A 21193-nucleotide genomic window follows, 5' to 3' on the forward strand; every position below is an offset into this window, starting at 1 on the left:
AAAGCTTCATTAAAGAGCTATTTTCACGAGGAATTTAGTTCCTTTTCATTTTCTCTTCTAGTAAGCAATGCAATCAATAGCACCTTAGGTATAGTTAGCTAGAAATAAAGAATGGAACTAGAATCAGTCAATCAACATAGCATTGGGATTTTCCTGCCATTAGCGGATCTCACACTATCAAACACCCTCACTCAATAACACCAGCACACACGTCTATGTACTACACTCACGCAAACTATCTCCTGTTAATCGCCAATGCAGTTGTAAGAATGTGGCTAATTTGAAAGATGATAACAGAAATGAAAATATCGAGATAGAAACATTTGTTCAATAAGTTCAATTAGTTTGTTTGAGCACTGGAAAATAAACTGGACGTCATAGACTGGGAGAATTTTCGTGCTATTTGAAAACAGATGGATAAATACCAGATTTCTTGAGAAACGTTGATTATTAAGCTCAAAATCCATTTTAATTGATTGAACGAATTATTTATTGATTGAATAAATACATTTTTTGTAGGTAGGACCGCTAATTGACAATAGCTTATGTTAGTTATTAGTCTACTCTACTGGATATTCCACGTTGCTTTTAAATAGACTTTATCAAAAGATTCTAGTTCTGAGGATTTTAACAATAATGTTTTACTGGCATGAAAAGTGATTTTTGAAAAAAAAACGTGAATTTCAAAAATACGATAGCAGTAATGTGAATTTCATTGAAATTTGTTCTATTTGGGCTGCTATAGTTTTGGTTTGACATCAGGGCTTTCAACACTCAAGATAACAGAGTTCTCTTTCAAAGTTTATCAAGTGGCTCATTGACCTCGAGATATCATCACCTATAGTGAGCTCCACGATATAATGGCAGTGTAGGAAGATAGGAGAAAAAAGTTGCCAGATCTCAGCCTTGCCACCCAAACAGCTGATACTGGTATATCTGATCTATTAAACTGTTCATTATTGTTGAAAATAGTTAATCATATTTTATTTTTCAAGAAAATATATTTTTTAAAGATGTAATAATAAATTTTCATGATTGAGATAAAATATTTTATCAATTAGTTGAATTTTTATAATGTTGATAAACGATGTGGAAACATCGCAAAGCGTGACAGAGATAGCGCAATCTGCTTTGTTGAATGATATACAAGGATAGCAACACCATTGCAAATCACTCACTGTCATTATAACGTAGACATCTAGAGATCGTAAACTGCTCATTACCAAACAACTACTACTCAACAGACATATATGTGGAACCAAAGAGGAAACTCATTTGTTGAATTAGAATTTTAGATGAATTGAAATGACTTGGTTAGTAGCGTACTGTAGCTAGGATTTAAAATGCCAGAAATGTTGGCCCCCTATAGACTTTATCTAGAGGAATTTGATAAGGTGGGGAGGGTGTTGTTATCGGGCTCATAGTGGGGGGGGGGCTGTAGCCTGGAACCCCTCCCCCGCTTTGCCACTGCGGTTAGTTTTATTGATACGTGACTGGAACCATTTATGTTAATTCTTAGTATCTAGTTAGTTGAATATAATTTTGATAACTTACGTGTCGCCATCTTCATCTTGTTCAAAGTAGATATCGACAGGCAGTGAAAGAGGGTTGACTATTGTGGTAACGTCTAATGAGGACTGTGTGTTGGAAGTCAGTGATGCTGAAGACAATCCTTCCGTGTACTCGTGGGGGGCATTCAAGTTGTTACGTCTACCAACACTGTTATCGTCTATTTTAAGGTTAGTCAAGTCCCCACTAAGACCAATGTCAACAACACCACTGTCGAGCGCGGGACAGCTTTTCGAGTCACTCTGTATACTGTCACTTGAGTCTAATTCTTGTGACCTTTGAGAAGAATAAGATGGTGATGTTATTTCGCCCGATAAAAATTGTTCTGATTGGAATCCAGAGTCGATATGGCCCGAATCGAAGAACGAGCTGTCAAAACTATCAGTTCCCGGAGAGGTTGCACCACTCATGCCACTGCCTGCTGTTGTGCCGTCATAGGCCGATGCTGAGCGTTCGTGCCCTTTCAAGCGAGCTGTCAACACAAAATTCATCAAACCTGATTAAGAATTCCCAATCAATCTTCTAAAATACCAAAACATGAAATTTGAGCTTAAATCAGTACTACGTGAACATAGAATACTTTACCGTATCTTTGAATATAAATAAGTTAATTGTAAGTGAATAACATTCTCTTTTAGTTAAAGATGAATAAACAAATGGAAAAGTATAAGGGATAGAGATTGCAAACAGAGATTAACATATTCAGATGATGTAGTAGTACAACCATTATTATCTGATAAGTAGCCTAATGTTGTTGGGAAAATAACAATCGTGCTGACTTCTATTTGTTTTAATTTGGTGTAAACATAACCTATAAGTTAATATTACAGAACTCATAACAATAAATATATTTAAATATCAGTTTTCTTACAAATTTTGTGCGCAGTACTAATACATGTCTTAAATAAAAGCTTTCTAGGTTTTACTAGTTGTTAATTGGTTAGATTTTTCTAAATTACACTAGCCTAATCAAAATATGACGTAAAAGGGTTCAAACAGAATACTGAAATATGCGGATGTTGAAAATTCAATTGCCAGCTCTTCTCAATAATTCAAGGTTAGAAACTACCTTCAGGTCCTATAATATAGAGCTGAACAATGAGATAATACCTCGATTAGGACTTGGGGAAATCCAAATGTGGAGAGAACTAGCATAATATAGGTAATTGCTATAGACTACAAGAATTCAGCACACACACAAGTTCACATCTACAAATACATGTCGTCAGAACCAATTGGAATTTGATTTTGTTAATTTTTCATACGGATCTCATTTAATAACATTAATTGTTGTAGCATATCAGTAGTATTATAGGTCACAACACTTCTGCAAGAGTGTAAAGTGTAGAACGAAGTTACTCAATGTCTAGCCAGATAGATCAGGTTAGAAAATCATCAAAGTTCTGACATCAAGTAAAAACATTGATAGTTCTTAGAAAATAGCATTATAATCAACTTTATAAATAATAATGATGTACTCACGTTGATTGAAAGGCTCCTTGCCTTTCCCACTCATTATGACAATAAACTACAATATTTTAACAACGAAGACACCCAACTTAACTCGTGGATTATATTTGAACAAGACAAATACTAATCAAGAACTGGAATTTTACAACTCGAAATGTAATCAATTCAAATCAAACGACCTTCATGGCATAGCCATGGACTACGTAATACACGATAGACAGTAGACACGATGAAACTGTTGAAAGTTGAATGTTGTTCAGACTTCAGACACTACAAAACGTCACTCACTCACTTCCACATTCGTTTCGTTCTCGATTCTCCACTCTCGACTTCTCGTTGAAGACGGAATGAACTCGGTTTTCAAGAGTGGGGGAACAGCTATCTGCGCATGCGCTTTCGAGCAGGGAATTCCCGCCATAGAGTCCTTACCTTTTTCCTATTTAGGAGCGCTGAGTACAAATGCAGCGCAAAAGCCAGGAAGAGAAATCTTTTGAAGGTGTTGCCATAATAAAAATAATAGCAGTATAGCAGATAACAACTTGGCTTTCATTCACCTTATCATCTGCAGTAAACCAGTTCCTTGTTCTCTTAATCCTTTGATAGATCATTCTTCTCAATCGAGTTGAATAATAATTATGAAACAACTTGATAATTAACGTAGTCAGTCATCATTATCCTGTTACTATACTAATAAACATGAATGAATATACGAAGTACAGTATTTGTGAAAAAATTTCATTCCTGACAAATTAAATGCTGCTGTATTACTTTCTTTATCAAATTGATAAGTGGCTTTCCTTCGTTGAGTTACCGATCAATTCCATAAAACTAATATTGCAATAGGTAGTTTAGATTGAAAGGCATTTGAATACAAATATTTCTTGATCTGGATCTTTTCGAAAAATAAATGGAATTTCAATATATTCATCTTGGATAAAATTTCAAAAATATCACCAATAACTTCTCAAATTTTAGAATATGATTTACCGTAGTGAGGTCCACGTTATAATGAATGACAGTACCGTATTTGATCAACTTCGGTTTTGCTATCCTTGTCTATCATTCGACAAAGCCGGTGGTACTATCCTTTTCTAGGTCTACAACGATGACAATTATGTTTTGACGGTGTAAAAATATAATTAATTAATGCAGAGAATTGGCATCACTATTCTTCTATCTTTATCCACTGCCATTATAACGTGGACCACACTATAGTCAAAAATATTAGAATGATTCTTGGAAACATGCTTGTCCTCTCTGGTTATATGGGTGAAAATATAGATGATCATATTGTAAAATAATAATTCACATAAATATGCAAGCTATATTCATTGAAGTTGGAAGTTGAATTATTCTGGACAAATTTGGAAATTAAAACTCATATTTACTTACTTTAGGAGTATTTAAGGTAATAATATACTCACCTATATGGTACGGTAGTTGCAAGTTGCAGCTAACTTTCGGACCTCTTTGAAATACAAAGCTATGAGATCAAACTGTGCAAAACCGATTTGATATATTGTTTTTAAGAAACTGATTATAAATTCATGAATGCTTGTAGTTTGGAAAGTTTCTATAGACTATTTTGAATTTGAAAAGGCTCGCCTTAATATACTGATATGAAAGCATTGACCCCTTTTTGTTGAGCAATGATTTTGTAAAAAAAAATTGTTATACTATTGTATTTATCGGTGGAAATTTGATGGCTAGTGGGTAGTTCCATATTTATGACTGGTTTTCGGACAAGGAAATTTCACTAAAAAAGTGAAGTCATTGAACTTTAATATTATTCCCGATATAACTTACTATGTTATTGTATTTCATTACTTTTCCCACTTTGCAGAGTCCTTCGACAATTCCATTCCTATGAAGACTATCATTGTATATTTTTTCTGTATTGTATGAAGAATATCAATCCATCAATCCTTGGGTACACGGGTGCGAAACGCATGACGGCGACGGCAGTTCGAGTATTTCAACCGTTTAAGCACGGTTTGAATAGTTTCCCCCTCCCGTCGACGACACGCTGTCCGCAACGGTGTAAGAGAGTGTGTTAGATCGATCTGTAATAAGTAATTTTAATAGTACAGTATCTACTTTTAAAAGATCTACAGTTACTGGTCAGGCGGGATAATAGTACGGGATAATTGTGAGATGAGCAGAGAGTAAAGAATGTACTCGTAACTAACATAGAAAAAAATACCGTTAAACCTTGCATTATTCGTCTCTGTTACAACACTCTAGAGTTCAATTTATATTTATCATTCTTGACGGTTTTGAAAGGATGAAAGGTCATGATCACCTCGCCTGGGTTCCTAGGAACCGTACCTGGAAGTATTCACATTTTTTCGAGATTCAATTCCAATAGATCTGTTTAGAGATCCAACCAAGAGATTTATACCTGCCAGAAAGTGACTATACTATAAAAGCAACTCGTTTTCTGAAGAACAGCACGTATAGAGAAAGGGCGTCCAGGCGTCACGAGAAAGTTCTCTACACAAAGATTTTGTCCAGTTATTGTTGAAGTTCTTTCTACCAGAACTCATTCGATTCTCGTTATTTTTCTGGAAGAAAGGCGTCAACAGGAGTTATGAAAAGACTCAACGTGTTCCATTCAGAGTGTAACATTCTATACTCACTGGTTCCATTGTAGTAAACTGGTCAATGTTTAGAAAAATGTGACTGATTCCACGAACCATACAATACTATGAAAATAATAAAGGTTTGACACTTCTCTTGAATGTCAACAATTCTTCCCTGTTTGGAAGCATTAACAGAACCCACAACTTTATTAAAATAGGTACTTGCTTTTGAAATAACATGGGTTTGAGTTTGACAATTCTCTGCAAATATTTCTGGCGCCAGTATTGAACTTCATAGAACTTTGATTGGAGTTTGTTATGCCAATTCTTGGAAAGGTACTGTATGTGATACTGTTGCTTTTCATGTAACTACCAAAAAATATGTATACTAAATAGATTTTGGTTATTTTTATTAATAAGATGTAATTATTGTATCAGAACATATTGATATTGCAATACCGCAAATCATTGCATAAACATTGTGGAAATCCCGTGGCACCATTATTTGACATGGAAATTTCCTTTAAATGAGTTCAATGATCGTGGCGTATTTCATTGTATCTGAGTTCAATGAAAAAAGGGAGAAATCCAATTGTCGTATTAAAATGGGTAGAAAAATGTCATTGCCAGCGCATATCTTATCAAATTCATCTTCAGTACAGCTAAAAATAACTAGTACAAAATTTTCATCATCCAAATGGATGAAAATCATCGAAGAATTCTTATTACGACTGTTTACAAAACACAATTAAATTGATTTATTATATTACCGTACTTTTTCACATTCCTTTAAAAAATCCATTGCCTCGGAAATCTTAATATATCTTCTGAATTTTACAAAGTGTTTTCCCCGTGTAATCTCCACTTCATTAACTTAATCAATTCTAATCAATGTTTCCCTAATAATTTCAAATCATATTACAGTTCTTAGAAGATTATAAGTCTATTATGTAATAGATCCAGATAAAACAGTGCATAAAAACGCATATTGTTTGACGTGCAGCTTCTGATATCACTGTATATTAAGTTATTATAGGGGAGTTCTGAATTACATCAAAGTATGATAAGCTATCTCATACAATGAGAATGTATGTCAAATAACGCACATTGTTATACGTCTGAGGAGTACAGTGATGTAAAGTATACTCTTGTTGTGAGGGGAAATTTGTAAATGTTATTTTTTTTGAGAAACACTATTTTTGAAATACATGAGAAATCTCTGAGTCCCAAATAATTTCCTTAAATTGTGGCCTACGTCATCACATAAACCATCAGTCGATTCTGAGAGATCATTAATGACGCCTGAGTCCTCCCATTCATAGCGACTGGCTAACTTTATTGTTATCCCAAACAATGGATCGCACACTGGACTACTCCGATGATCGCTCATTACATCGGAAATCGCTCAGTGGACGACACCATCTCCGAGCTTGGATGGCAGCTGCTTTACTGACAGAACTAAATGGGGTTGAATACCATCTTCAAGAAACGATGAAGCTCTGTGCCTGACCATAAACTCCAAATGCATGGTCTGACTGCATAAGTTTTACATCTACATTGCACAATTTTGCTCGCCTCTATAGCCCAGTTTCTGCGTCCAAGCCATTTATGGTTCAGAGAGCAAAATAATATTGATGTAGCCAATTTTGTGTCTGAAATAAATGTGATTAGAAACTATCGTAAGTTTAGGAAGCGATTGGCTCCGTGGTCGCGATCATAAACAATCTCTTCGTTGCGTTAATATTCATGCTAATTCCGTTGGAGACCACTTGTAGAGCCACTCCTCTAAATATCATATGAGTTTATTATATTATCTAAGTTTATGTATTACATGAGTTTAAAACACGCTTCCAGTGGTTGGGAATCTTCCTGAAACTATAGGTCCTTAGGTCTAGCCATCTCCCATCATTCTGTTGGGACTCATCCTTGTCTGAGCGACTGCAGAGGGCTCAGAATTATTGCAACCGGTTCATGTACAATCATAGAGAGATGATCATATCACCCCTTTTTTCCAGCAACTACAAACAAAGCTCAAACATATGAGGGAGTATCACATTCTGATGCTGCTTCATGACCTATTACATTTAAAAACCCCAGGTTATTTGGCTAATAAATTTATTTTTATTGGGGATCGTAGTGTGAGAGGTACTAGGCAGGGATCCCAACTATTAGTTATTCCAAACCATACATTTCATGTATCAGATTGCCGGATCTGAAATTTGTTGCCTCCAACGGTGAAGAGAATTGGCAGTCGAGCTCTGTTTGGCGTGGCGGTATTGAATTGGCTGGGATCTGGCGGCGCGGATTAGGCTTGGGTCGAGTTGAGTTTTATTTTTATTGTTCTATTTACATTATCAATCTACCTGAATTTTGCTCCTTTTTACTATCTTATGCAAACCATAAGATATCTTATGTTATGTTGTTTTCTGATAATTAGTATACTTTTTGAAATCTTTATTTTCAGGGTGTTTTGTGTGCGTGTGAGAGTGAATGGCAACTTGTTTAGATCATCATAATTCCTTATAGGTTCTCTTATAGGATTTATCAAGTGAAATATTCTTTTAAAATATTGTTTTCCAATTGTATTAATAAATTGAGTTTAAGATTCTCTTTTATTTTATGTGAATGTATTCTTATTAAGAATTTTATTTATTTCTATCATTAATCTTATATAATCTTATTACGTAATATGAAATCAATTATTTTTGTAATCTATTTATGTAATTTTTTTCTCATTATAAAGGGTTGTGTGGTAGAGAGGACCAGGAGTCCTAACTCCGCCCTAATAAAGGCAATTAATCAATCAATCATCATATCGATTCCATTACCCACATACAATCCTGTAGGATGCTCATGTGGACATCACCCTCAGCAAAATTACACTATGACTAGGGGGTTCATGCACGTAATGTTGTACTTACAATCAATTCCCTGCACCACAGAAGGAACAAGGAAACACTGTAGGCTAGTTCTTTATTCTGTGCTGTGCGTACCGCGGTCTGCAGCAATGCTTATGAAAATTGTCATTATCGTCAATCAATTATTGTTATTGCTCCTGATACAGTATCGCAGTCACGCAGTGCCTCATGCATGTTCGTTTTTCATTATTTAAAGGCGAATTGGTGAATCCTCCAGAACCGTTGTGTTTTGCTATATAACTTGCTTTCTTGATTCATCTGGTATTGAATCTCTTTCAGAAGATTAACTGTATCTTTTATTACTTATTATTAATTGATCATGGAATCATAGTCTTCGATTTGGTAACTTGTAAAGATTCAGCGAAAAATCTTTCAATATTATATTACAGTAGTAGAACCTTTATATCAACTATTGAAACCCCCGAATTGACGAAATTCCTATATAATAAAGGTTCTATTGCTTCTCAGCTATTTAGGAATCTTCCAGAACCAATGTGTTTTGCTGTATAACTTGCTTTCTTGATTCATCTGGTATTGAATCTCTTCCAGAAGAACAACTGTATTTGTAATACTATTATAATTGATCATGGAATCATAGTCTTCGAACTTTGGTAACGATCCAGCGAAAGGTCTTTCAATTACAGCACAGTAGTAGAACCTTTATATCAACTATTGACTCTCAGGATTGACAAAATTCCTAATTGAAATTTTATTGCTTCTCAGATATCTATTTAGGAAGACGTTTATTTGAAGGGAAAGTGCACGTATTTCCCACAAAGAATGAAGTATTTATAGGTTTGTTACAACTAGAGGAAATCCCAAATAAGAAGAAATTGGTAAATTTATCCACTTATCACAACTGCACTCAATAAATAATTTCACGCTTTTTCTGCTCCGTCTATGGCAGCTAGTTCAAGATCATCTTTGTGATTTGTGATAGCATCAGACCAATTATCCGCTTCCGTCAGAAAGCGGGTGTAGGCCATGCATCACCCGCATTACAGCGAATTTCAAGTGGCAATTCCTAATACTTATTGCAGCAGAGTAAATTGAGCGGGAATGCCCAAGCCCGCAGCTTTACGCGTGCATGGTCTGGCATAATAGCCTAAAAGCTACAATGCACTTTTCGACATTCTCAATTGCATGCCATGAAGGTGAAGAGGCGTTTGCAACAGCTGAGTGATGCCTGTTACCTATTACTGATTTCTAAATTGAATAGACTGGGGTAGGAGTAGTCACTATATAGATGCTCAGAGTAAATGTGTTAGCATAATACACTGTATCCTAGAAAAAGCATACAAAAGCTAGTATATTATGCTTATTCCATGATTATATTTTCATGAAGTGAAATAATGTTTACTGTCTACTAACTGCCTACAATAGCCAGGATAAATAATTAAATCTTATGGATTGTGTCTTCAATTTACACGGACTCATGAGGGTGTTATAATGGTGTTATTATTGGAATTTGGATTAATCGATAATAAATTCTACCAAAAATTTCGAACACATGGGGGTGTCATAATGATGTCATTATTGAAATTTCGATTAATCGAAAATTCTATTTCTTATACACGTATGCAAATAACATAGACGGACAAATTGAAGTAATTGATACATTCTTGAAGTAATTGGCAAGATGTTGCAATTTGCACCCGCTCAGGTAGTAAATAATTTATTATAGTCAAAACTATTCTTGTAGGCTTCCAGCAACAAAAAAGATTTACACTATTGATGGAGGAAGAAAGAGAAATAGAAAGTTTTGACAATATGGGAAGCGAGAGAGAGAGAGTGAGTTGATAGTGAAACATATCTGTCATAATACTTTCCTTCTGTAACTTTTCATAATTCAAACTAATTGATTCATGGAAAAGACCTATCCTAATTCTTATGAATTCCTAGCTTATATCGGGATATCAGTTAATTGAACGTGTAACATTATCAATGTGAGTTTAGTGAGCAATCAATAAAAAACCCGAATGACAAATCTTCAGTTACAAAACGATTGAGATTCAAGAGCTTGTGGCCTGCTGATAAGAACAATGGAAAAATATGAAAGCAATCCTCCGTCTACTTCTTGTCACCGATTGTTTTGTGTTTTTAGGCTTGTCAGTTTACAACACTTGAAACAGTAACGTTGATGGGAATCCCCATGATAATACATAACAGTTATATGGCCCACACATGGAAGATATGAGTGAATGAAGCAATATACTGTACAAATCTAGCCATGTAATCTTGTCATAAACTTGATATAGATTATAGTATTGTCAAGAGTGATTTTTCAATTGCAATGAGATGATCTTTTTTATCATAATTAACAGGGTTTTACCTGTTACAAAACATACTCGTGTATACGGCACACAAATATTTTCCACCATTGAATAGGTTCTACTCTATTATTATATGATCAAGAATTATGTATTCACAGTTTAATTATTAGGCTTTTGAAATCTTGAAAATTGAACTTAATTATTAATAAAATAGAATTACATTATTAATCTTTTTTTTTGAAATTAATAAAACAATACATGAACATACAAAAAAGTAGTTATAATTTCTATTTTCTATCTATTATTTTATTAATTTCAAAAAAGTGTACTATAATTCTATTTTATAAATAAAAATAAGTAGTCCTGAATTCATACATTTCATGAACTTAATTAATATTTGTATTTACAATTCAATTGTAAAGAAACTGTCTCAGGTTCATGATTAACGAACGCTTCTTTTTTAGTACTTCCTTTAGCTTTGCGTCACCATCTATTTGGCCTACTATTACTGGCTGCTTCGAATTCACGACCGGGAAGTTTATCTAAAATGTTGGTCCATTGATTTCCAATTGGCATATTTTCTCTCATAACCATGAACAAGATTTGATGTAGTAAGAGATCACATCAAGTGATCTTTTCAACTGGGCATATCTCCCAAGTAGGTTGGAACTCTGGATAATTGAAGATTGAATAAGATTGCATTCGAGGATAATGACTTCGCCTCAATCCCTCGATCAAATCCTCGTTCACCAAAATCACTCTCACAAAATGCAATTCTGCGAGTCAACGAGTCTCTTATATTGATTTCAGTGTACAGTCCCAGAGTACAAAATAATAATAATACTGTGCATTGAAATCAACTATCAAACAAGCTGCAATCAAGCTATTAAGCAGCAAATTAAAATTTCGAGCTAGTAACTTAGAGCTCAGGAATGATCGGTTGTAAAATCCACTATCAATACATATATGACCAATTGATGATATTCGAAGTTTTAAATATTATTGGAGCCTTCTGTAGATTTTTTTACTAGCTTACAATAGTAATAATCTTATAAATAGTGGAATCTCAATGCAGAACACAACCAGACTTGCAATTTGCAGTAGCTGTCAGAGGCGACAGAATAAACATTTCCTGTAGTTCTGTTGTATTTTTAGTATCTTGGTGGTTGTTTAATATTGTAGTGAGCTTGCTTTAATAAAAAAGATACCGGTACAAATTTATGATCAGGTAATCTATAGTGAGGTACACGTTATAGTGGCAGTGTTTGATTAGCAATGGTATTACTATCCTTGTCTATCATTCAAGATTCAACAAAGCGGATAGTGCTATCTCTTTCTCGCTTTGCTCTGTAGCCTGATCGTCTTTTAACAATGTAGAATTGATAATTAATTAACAAAATATTTCATATTAATCATGAAAATTCATTTTGAAATATTATTGAAAAATATAATTTCGTGCTTATTAAAAATATTAATAAAAAATCTGGTGTGGCCCACTCATACAACTTTCCTTGCCGTTACGAAAATTGATTACCTGACTCTAGTGTTCCCGCGCATTCAAAGTCTACCAATTAATAGATCTGAGCCAGCTGGTGTCAGTACAATAACGCTGGAGACAAACGATGTCTGCTATCTCTTCATAGTGAATGGTTTCATAGAATTAACTGTTGCCAACACTTTGCAATTGAAATAATCACATTTTATCGAATTTCGAGCTTATTTTCAATTTTAGGTGAAAATGATACTGAACATTAATTGTAGAGATTTTCATGCTCAATCTTTTCCATTTGAAATTTTTTGTTTAATCTGTATCTGAATTGGGAATCTAAAATCAAACTTTGCATAGATGAAGCGGAGCTCCTGAAATTTTTACAGATATGGGACTTGTGGAAGTTGATAGAGCTTATCAATGACTATTTCAGGTATAAATTTGATCAAAATCGTTGGAGCCGTTTTCGATAAAATCGCGAAAAACCCTGTTTTTGACAACATTTTCGCCATTTTAGCCGCCATCTTGAATTGCATTTGATCGAAATTGTTCATGTCGGATCCTTATAGTGTAAGGACCTTAAGTTCCAAATTTCAAGTCGTTCCGTTGATTGGGAGATGAGATATCGTGTACACAGACGCACATACACTCATACACACACAAACCCACACACACACACACATACAGACCAATACCCAAAAACCTCTTTTTTGGACTCAGGGGACCTTGAAACGTATAGAAATTGGGGTACCTTAATTTTTTTCGGAAAGCAATACTTTCCTTACCTACCTATGGTAATAGGGCAAGGAAAATAAAAATTAAAATGATATTAATAAAAAAATATTAATGAAAAATATAATATGATTTATTATTTTTAAGGAGAATAAACTGTTAATATTACATCAAATAACCTGTATCAGCTACCGTCTATAGAAGGCATTGACAAGTTAGAGGATCGACAACGTTTTTCTCCTATCTTTCTCCACTGCCATTTTAACGTGGACTTCATTATAACAAAAAACATTCACATATACCGTTTAATGTCTTAGAGCAACCTATTTAGGAGTGGAGAATCGATAAATTGTCCTGAACTCTTCTGACTTTCCCCTTCAATATCTTAGTTATACTCAACGCAAAGCATTGAAATGCGCTATGATTCTCTACAGTACTAAGCTCAAGGTCAGTCTCCAGTACATGTGATGTATTCTAAAGAATGGAATTATTAGAATTCAATGAATAATTATGTAATTCTGGGTTAACGCACCTGAATTCAATATTACAATATAGTCTTATCATCATCGCTACTTAATATTTTAATACAATAAATTTCTTGAGAATCGTACATCTATGACTTTGAATACTGTAGATCATACTGATGATCTTTATCTATATATTATATAAAAGCGAAATGGCACTCACTCACTGACTGACTGACTGACTGACTCACTCACTCACTCACTCACTCACTCGCAGAACTAAAAATCTACCGGACCAAAAACGTTCAAATTTGGTAGGTATATTCAGTTGGCCCTTTAGAGGCGCACTAAGAAATTGGCAATATTTTAACTCTAAGGGTTGTTTTTAAGGGTTCAAAGATCGTCTTTCAGCATGTATTTTCTTCTTCTCCCAATCTCTTAATTATAATTGAAATTTCAATATCATATGTTACTATAGAACTATAATCTAGATAGAGTACCTCTTCGAAACAGTTGTTAACTGGCAACTAAATTAATAATTTTCTCAGGTTGGCATTAAGTTGAGTTGATTTTGTTAGGTTGGCACCAAGTTGAAGATTTAAATGCATTTATCGCGGAAAAATTGATTGGGCACTGCTACTTCAATCCTGGAATATTATATTACTAGCCGTCAGGCTCGCTTCGCTCGCCATATCCGTTTAGCCAGACGTTTAGTCTGGACCCCCGACTGGATTGTCCTAACATATGATAAAAATGCTCAAATGAAAAATGCAGGCGAGCGAAGCGAGCCTGCTGATCTCATTCTTGGGCGACCCAGTCGGGGGTCCAGGGGGCGGAGCCCCCTGGCTAGACGGATATGGCGAGCGAAGCGAGCCTGACGGCTAGTAGTACAATACATTTCTTGAGAATCATACATCTATGACTTTGAATACTGTAGGCCTAGATTATGTTTTTTGTAGATTATGTTTTCTTTATTTGATGAGTATCCGAATAGTTTTCAAGAGAGCTTTTCATATTTCATGTCCCTGATTATCATAAAAGAGACTGGGTAGTTGTGTTTTGTCAAATGGACAAATGCTATCATTCATACATAGAAGCCTAGAATAGAGTCGTATACGCCTTGGAGCAGTATATTTCACAGTTGTAATAGGTACTGTTTAATTTTGTAGTAGGCCTAGTAGTGACTAGTGACTAGTAATGGAACGTGACTAGTTACATAATGAATGATGAGTTTGTAGGTTTCATTTTTCATGTCAGTAAAGTGTAAAAGAACGTTGTTTACTGGTAAAGTTTAGTACTAAGTTATTTCTTAGAAGGGGGAAATCCGAGCATTTTATATTCATTACTTTGTTTACGTGAGGAACACTCAAGACAGTTTGTCAACAACACTATTCTTTGGCGCAAACTACTGAATAGTTTTGTCATTATTTCAAACCATTAACACTGATTCATTATGGATGATAGTTTTATTGAGTAATGTAGAATTACTCACTATTTTAACCGGTATTACCCTCTATCGCTTTGTAATAGTAATTACAGTAATTATCGTTAATTACCCGGTGGTTCGGAACCCATCTGAATTAGGTCTATAATTTATATTTTATCTTTATCGATGTATTGATGTAAACTCAGGATGATGCTTGGGAAACCTCCCAGATCGCCGTACCGACAACTGTTTCGATACGCAAGAATTCTCACTCTTCCCTGCTTGAGTGCTTGTTCATACTCCGTCTCCACTGTCTTTTTTCTTTAGGGCTACATTTAATATAAATAGAAATATAAATCTCAGTTCCCTTTTTAATTATTCCATCACAACATGTTGAAAATGGCATTAATGTCCGAAACATGTTGTGATAAAATAATTTAAAAGGGTATGAGATTTATATTTCCGTCTCCACTCTACGGATGGAACTTCGTAGACAAGAGGATCTGATCTTCATGGATATAGTACAAGTTCGAAAAATGCTTCAAGAATAGAATGTCATAAAATGTATTTTTTTAGGGTAGTCCAGATCACAAAATTAGAAAAATATTAAACTCTCTGCAGTATAGTTTATTAGCAACGAGACCCTTGTTTTGTTTAGGAATACCTACATTAAAAGACTGGCTGCTCGAAAAGTGCTTCTACAATGACTGCAATGTTTAAAAAATAAGTGTATAATAATAATAGTAATAAAATGTTACTTTGTGATAAATTGTATGCTTCTATTGTGAATTTTATTGTTATGGCCACTGTAAAACATACTCAGTCAAGTACATGCAGGTACATTAATATTATTATTGAACGCCATCTCCACCAATGAAAATACGAGGGTCATTCAATAAGTAACGATACAAATTACTATTTTTCAAAAACGGCTAAATTAGTCCATATAAAACTTTCAGGATATGAAGTTCGCATCCTTGCGATGACATCTGATCAGTTGTTCCATTGTATTTCGTAAACATAATCGCAAATTGCCTCAGTTAACAATGGCGAGTCCACTTGAGACTTGCACCGTGGAAGAACAACGTGCTGTGATCACATTTTTAGACGCAGAAGGTGAGAAAGGTAGTTGTGCCGAGCACTCCTTTTAATTCAGGCCTTTTCCCAAGTTATAATAGTAAATTTAATACGCAATAGACTAGAGCCATTATTGTAAGTGAGTTAGCGAAATAAATTATTTTCTCTCTCTATTATGAACGGCCATGACTTCGAGTTTCCCATGATAGATATTTAAAAATTGTGGCTCCGAGTCGTCGAGGAATGTAGATTATGGAATTATCTCTAAAACTTAGCCTTCTTGTCGCGACATAAAGTGCGATAAGTTGGAAAACAGCAAGCATTGAAATTATAACAAACTACCGATTTTGCAGTTACTATTTGGTCCAAAGGCTCTAGAAGCCACGCGACGATTGGTCAAATTGATTCCTTTCGCCCAATAGGAGACCTGTTTCTAAATACAGTAGTGGGGGGATTCCCCTACCGCGAGACCAGATTACGTTTTGGAGGACACTTTGCTAGGAGCACTACGAGAGTAAAGATGTAGTCACTATGTTTCCCCCTTTTTGGGCAAGTTTATAAGTTTATACAATTAGTTAATGTAGGAACTAGTTTTTTTATTAAAGTTTAAATTTACTAGTAGTGCCATGTCCTGAAAGGTTTAATTGTGTTTCTTCTTCATGTACGAATAATGGTTTCTTCAAATAACCGCTAAGCGGTTCATGTGTGTCCCCAAACCAACTTCATGTACTACCACCACTTTGGTTCCGCAATTTTATGTAACACCGCTTCAAGACACCCATTCAGACGACAGGTCTAGGGACGTAAGAGGACGTCGCCGTCAAGCCAAATTCAACTGGTAAAAGTTCACCGCCAAAAACAAGGTACTGTAACCCCGACGATAAAGCAACGTACAGACCAACGAAAGTGCAGTGTAGTGAAACAAAGGTTCATTCGAGAATGTCAATCAAAAGTGGGGATTCAAAATTATTATGAAATGGGTTATATGGGTTACTATCGACGAAATTTGGGTTCAACGGGCTTTTCTTTCTTGAGTAATTTCATGTTGAAATTAATTTGTTATTTTATGACTGATATTATTTGGTTTTGTGACGTATTGCTATCTAAACGGGGATAGTAATGCGCCCCCGAATCAGATGAAGAATGTCAACAAAGTAACATGAAATTGTTGTTTCTGTTGTTCGATTTTAGTTGCCAATGTTTATTGAAGCTGTTTGTATTTTTTAATTATTTCAAAGTGTAGTGTTAGTTTATAGTAGAAACCTAGTAAATCAGGCATGGCAAGATTAATTGAAGTTTTCTTGACTCTAGCCCGTTCACCTGCATGAATTAGGTATAGACTCAGGTATTTTCTAGATGTGTCGGCCCATTTCTAAATTCTAAATTTTATTCAAAATTATCTTCTTTATCATCTTTAAAAAAGGTGCAGGCACATAGTGAAATTCAAAAAAGAATGTTAAAAGTGTATGGAGACCATTGTTTGAATCATTCAAACGTTTACAAATGGGTTGAACAGTTTTAAAGTGGCCGTACAAAAGTTTGTGACAATCAACGCAGGAGACGACCAGTCAAAGTTGGGGCTTCCTCTCTCGAATCTCGAATTTATTTGTTGAAAATTAATAATTTGACTCGTTACTTATTGAATGACCCTCGTAATTGTATTATAAGGCTATTTTACTACCTACAATCATTAAAAAGGGGATTCTCATTGAAATTTAAGCAAAATAGTACCACAGTTTTGAACCAAACAAAGATTTTCAACTGAATTCAAACATGATCTGAAGTTGTGTTCAAAACATTCCCTCCAAATGTCTTTGTGAATTGATCTATTGTTGCAAAACTGAAGATTTCACAATCAACACTAAAGCTGCTGCAACAGTCGTAGGGAATTATTATTATTATTATTATGCATCCAATTCCCTGGTATGTAAATCGCCAAGTATTTACTTATGCTGATGCTGTACTAGATCCTTATTTCTTCGATTCTCCCAAAAATGTTTTCATTATGGCTGATATAGCCTCTCTTCTTTCTTGGGAAAAGACTACATTTCTCCTCTCAATTTCCACTGGGCGTATTACCCACTTTGCAACAATCCTTCTGAATTGGTTTTTGTCAAGTATTATGTCATCATCAATTCCTGCATCAGATAAGTCCTTCTGTACATTTTTAATCCAATTTCCCCCAGTCTTTTTGCTCCTCACAAAAAGTAAGATTCTCTTCATCATTTGATCCCCCGGCAGTCTCATTAAATAATGTCCAAAGAATTTTAATCTCCTCCTTTTGATATCGGCAGATACTTTCGAGTATTTCTCCACATCGCAGCTCTTTTGTAGCCTATAACCTTCTTCCGTTTTCCTTGGGCCAATTATTCTCCTGATGATTTTCCTCTCCACACGACATTAATCCTCAATATCCAGTTTGGTGATCAAGGCTAAAGTTTCACATCCATAAAGAAACATGGGTTTAATAATATACTGTGTTGTAATGCAGTACTTTGGATTTTAAATCGAGAGACACTCTTTTTTTGTAGATGTTCTGTACTAAGCCAAATCCCTTTTGTGCTTGATTCCAGATTTCTGATTTCCCAGGATCACTGGGTCCCAACCTCCTGCCTGCTTCAGTTCCTTCTCTCATTCTCTCATTACTTTGTCTAGAGCGATGTTGAAGAGAAAGAAGGCAATCCATCCCCTTGCCTTATACCAGTTCTTATATCAAAAGCTTGCGATATCTTCCCCATGAACTTAACCTTGGATTTAGTGTCTGTTAAAAGTCTTCTAGGGACTTTCTAGGGTCTAAATTCGTAGGGAATTATTATTACAGTCCTATAGTATTGTGAATTAAAAACCAAATTTGAGATGTGATACTCTACAAGCTCATAAACAGCATGGATTTCTTCCATCAATTTTCTAAAAAAATGTTAGAGCAAAATTATTATCAACACATTGGTGGCAAATGATTTTTTTTTAAAAATGTCACACCTTCAAAATCTCGAAACCTAAGATATAAAAATAGTTGTGATATAAATATTGTATAAAATTCTATAGAATGGTAAGTATTCGATTCTGTAAAGAATAGTCATGTCCGTAAGACGCATAGTTTTTGAGATATATGCGAGAAACCAAAAAATGGTAACTTTTTACCACCCGTGGACCCGTGCGTATCCTCTTAGCAAAGAGGGTAGGGGTGGGGACTTTTGATATGTTTACATCGAGCAAAATATTCTAGTCACCTCCTTACTATTCCAAACAAAACTGCAGGGTCAAAAGTTATCTTCCAAACCCTTCCTTTACTGGACTATGTATTTTTATGAGCCATTCATTCATGACATACAAACGGGCTGCAGTTGAAGCAAAATGCATATGCCCTGCTAACAATATAGTAAGTGTCTAGCTTTCAATACATTTCAGCAGGGTTAGGAACATTCTTCGGCTAGTCTACAACCTACAACAATCGATAGTTACGGATGTCTGCTCTGCAACTGTGAATAGTGAGCATTGTTTTCATTGGGGGTGAGCTCTGTTATTTATTGTTGAAGGCTGACTATTTCGCTCTTTCTACTGATGTCTAGTGCTTTCTCTCTCCCTCTCTCTGGCGCTCAAAGGTTGAAGTTGCTGGCACTCATACAAACACACAGACCTTCTTCAGAGATTTCGTACTTCTTTTAGACCGAACCTAGTTTGTACAGGAAATGACAGCCGATTATGAATTTTCCTGGCTACTTCAACTACTTTTCTATTATCCTGATGATGCATAAATCATATGAGTGTGAGATATATTTTAAAAAATCTTGTTTCGGTGCTATTTACTATTTTGAGGATTATAGTGTAGGAATAATCCGTTCTGAAAATTTATTTGAAATTCTCACTTATTTCATCATTCTCCTCTCACGAGAGTCTGCTCATCTACTACTTCTGGTGGCCCTTTCTAGTTGCTATCACCCAGCTGCTCAATCCCAGAAAATCAATTTTCTATTCAATGACCAAATTGACAGAAGAAAAAAAAATTTGGCGTTGAAAAGGTAAAGTCATTAATTTGTTGAAGACTATTACAACAGTCACTCGACAATCATAATATTAGTAAAAAGATAAAACATTTGAATCATTGATGAGTAAAACATTTATGCGGTAGCATAAATAGGGCCTGTTTGAAGTTTAAATCTTGCTTGAAACTTTGAAACACCATCGTCAAAACAGATCTAGAATAAAAGCTATACTAGTTTCATTGAACTACCGTACTAATATTTTAAACTCAAGATAAGTTGAAAACGGTTGATGTTAAACTCAAACACTGTACTCACATAATACTTAGTAACAGCTCTTTCAGCCACATTGGCTCTTTCTGATCTGGTGACTTCACACACTGAATAATACTAGAAGAAAGTAATCGATTAATCCTGATCACCTTTTGATGCTCACTGACATTCCAAACGAATAGACAAAAACTTTTATCCTGCATTTTATGGATTTCCAGGGGCGGGTCATTCATAGGGTGGTGGGGGTGTCTCGCCTGGAGGCGGGAGGATGAAAGGTGAGGAAGGTCAGTGACATTGTCCGATCCCGAGGTCTAGATCACGAGGAAGAAAGGTGAGTGAGTGAGGCGATCTTACCTTGTGTCCGGCGACGGAGGCGATTCAGCGACGTGTTCAACCGCCACAACACCAACATCGCGACTGTCGACGTCGACTATCGAGTGTCGACTCTTTCTCCAGCCATCAACCTTTGCGGGCTTTCCCGAACGGCGGGAAAACCCAGATCGAAGTTAACACACACAAACACCTGTCACTACTAGTATGGCCTCTAATCCTGAGATAGTATGTTCGCACACACGCGAATGCACCCTGTCACCTGCCACCCAACGCGTGCAGCTCACAACTGAAAAGTCCTACTACTTGTCCGAGAGCAACTCATTCCACATCCCATACTTTGGCTAAGGTCGTCCCGGCCAATCACCGATATCATTAAAATTTATTATCCTTCTCCTCCTCACTCATCCACAACTCAGCACCTTTCGTTTCCTCATTGCCGATTGCGCTGCTCATCCAATTCCCGCGCAGTCACATAGTTTATGATTTACTCATCACAACTGATAATTTATTTGATACACGTGTATGACATGGGAATTTGATGAATATTGATCGCATTTTCTTCTCCACGTTCACATGAAGTTCCATGCATACTTTGGAAGGCCGCGAA

The 21193-nt window shown here is 35.4% G+C and overlaps 1 protein-coding gene across 5 annotated transcripts in view; it reads right to left on the bottom strand.

The window, feature by feature from the left end:
- The window catches only part of LOC111044271 (NF-kappa-B inhibitor cactus), a 33825-nt gene extending 13060 nt beyond the window's left edge, over positions 1 to 20765 (bottom strand). For 2 of the 5 annotated variants that reach the window (XR_005571407.1, XM_022329365.2), the window contains exons 1-2: positions 20608 to 20765; positions 1555 to 2041 (exon numbers count right to left, since the gene is read on the bottom strand). Coding sequence is in view for 3 of the 5 variants with exons in the window: in XM_022329365.2 (XP_022185057.1) it covers positions 1555 to 2041; positions 20608 to 20665 (545 nt within the window). In the remaining 2 variants the exon portion in view is untranslated. Of the gene's footprint in view, positions 1 to 1554; positions 2042 to 3051; positions 3390 to 4463; positions 4580 to 20607 lie in introns of those variants that run through there. The other 3 variants (XR_005571408.1, XM_039428894.1, XM_022329366.2) reach the window with 3 other exon arrangements.
- Positions 20766 to 21193: the final 428 nt, after the last annotated feature.

This window comes from Nilaparvata lugens, chromosome 5 (genome assembly GCF_014356525.2).
Source record: "Nilaparvata lugens isolate BPH chromosome 5, ASM1435652v1, whole genome shotgun sequence".
Classification (NCBI taxonomy): Eukaryota; Metazoa; Arthropoda; class Insecta; order Hemiptera; family Delphacidae; genus Nilaparvata; species Nilaparvata lugens.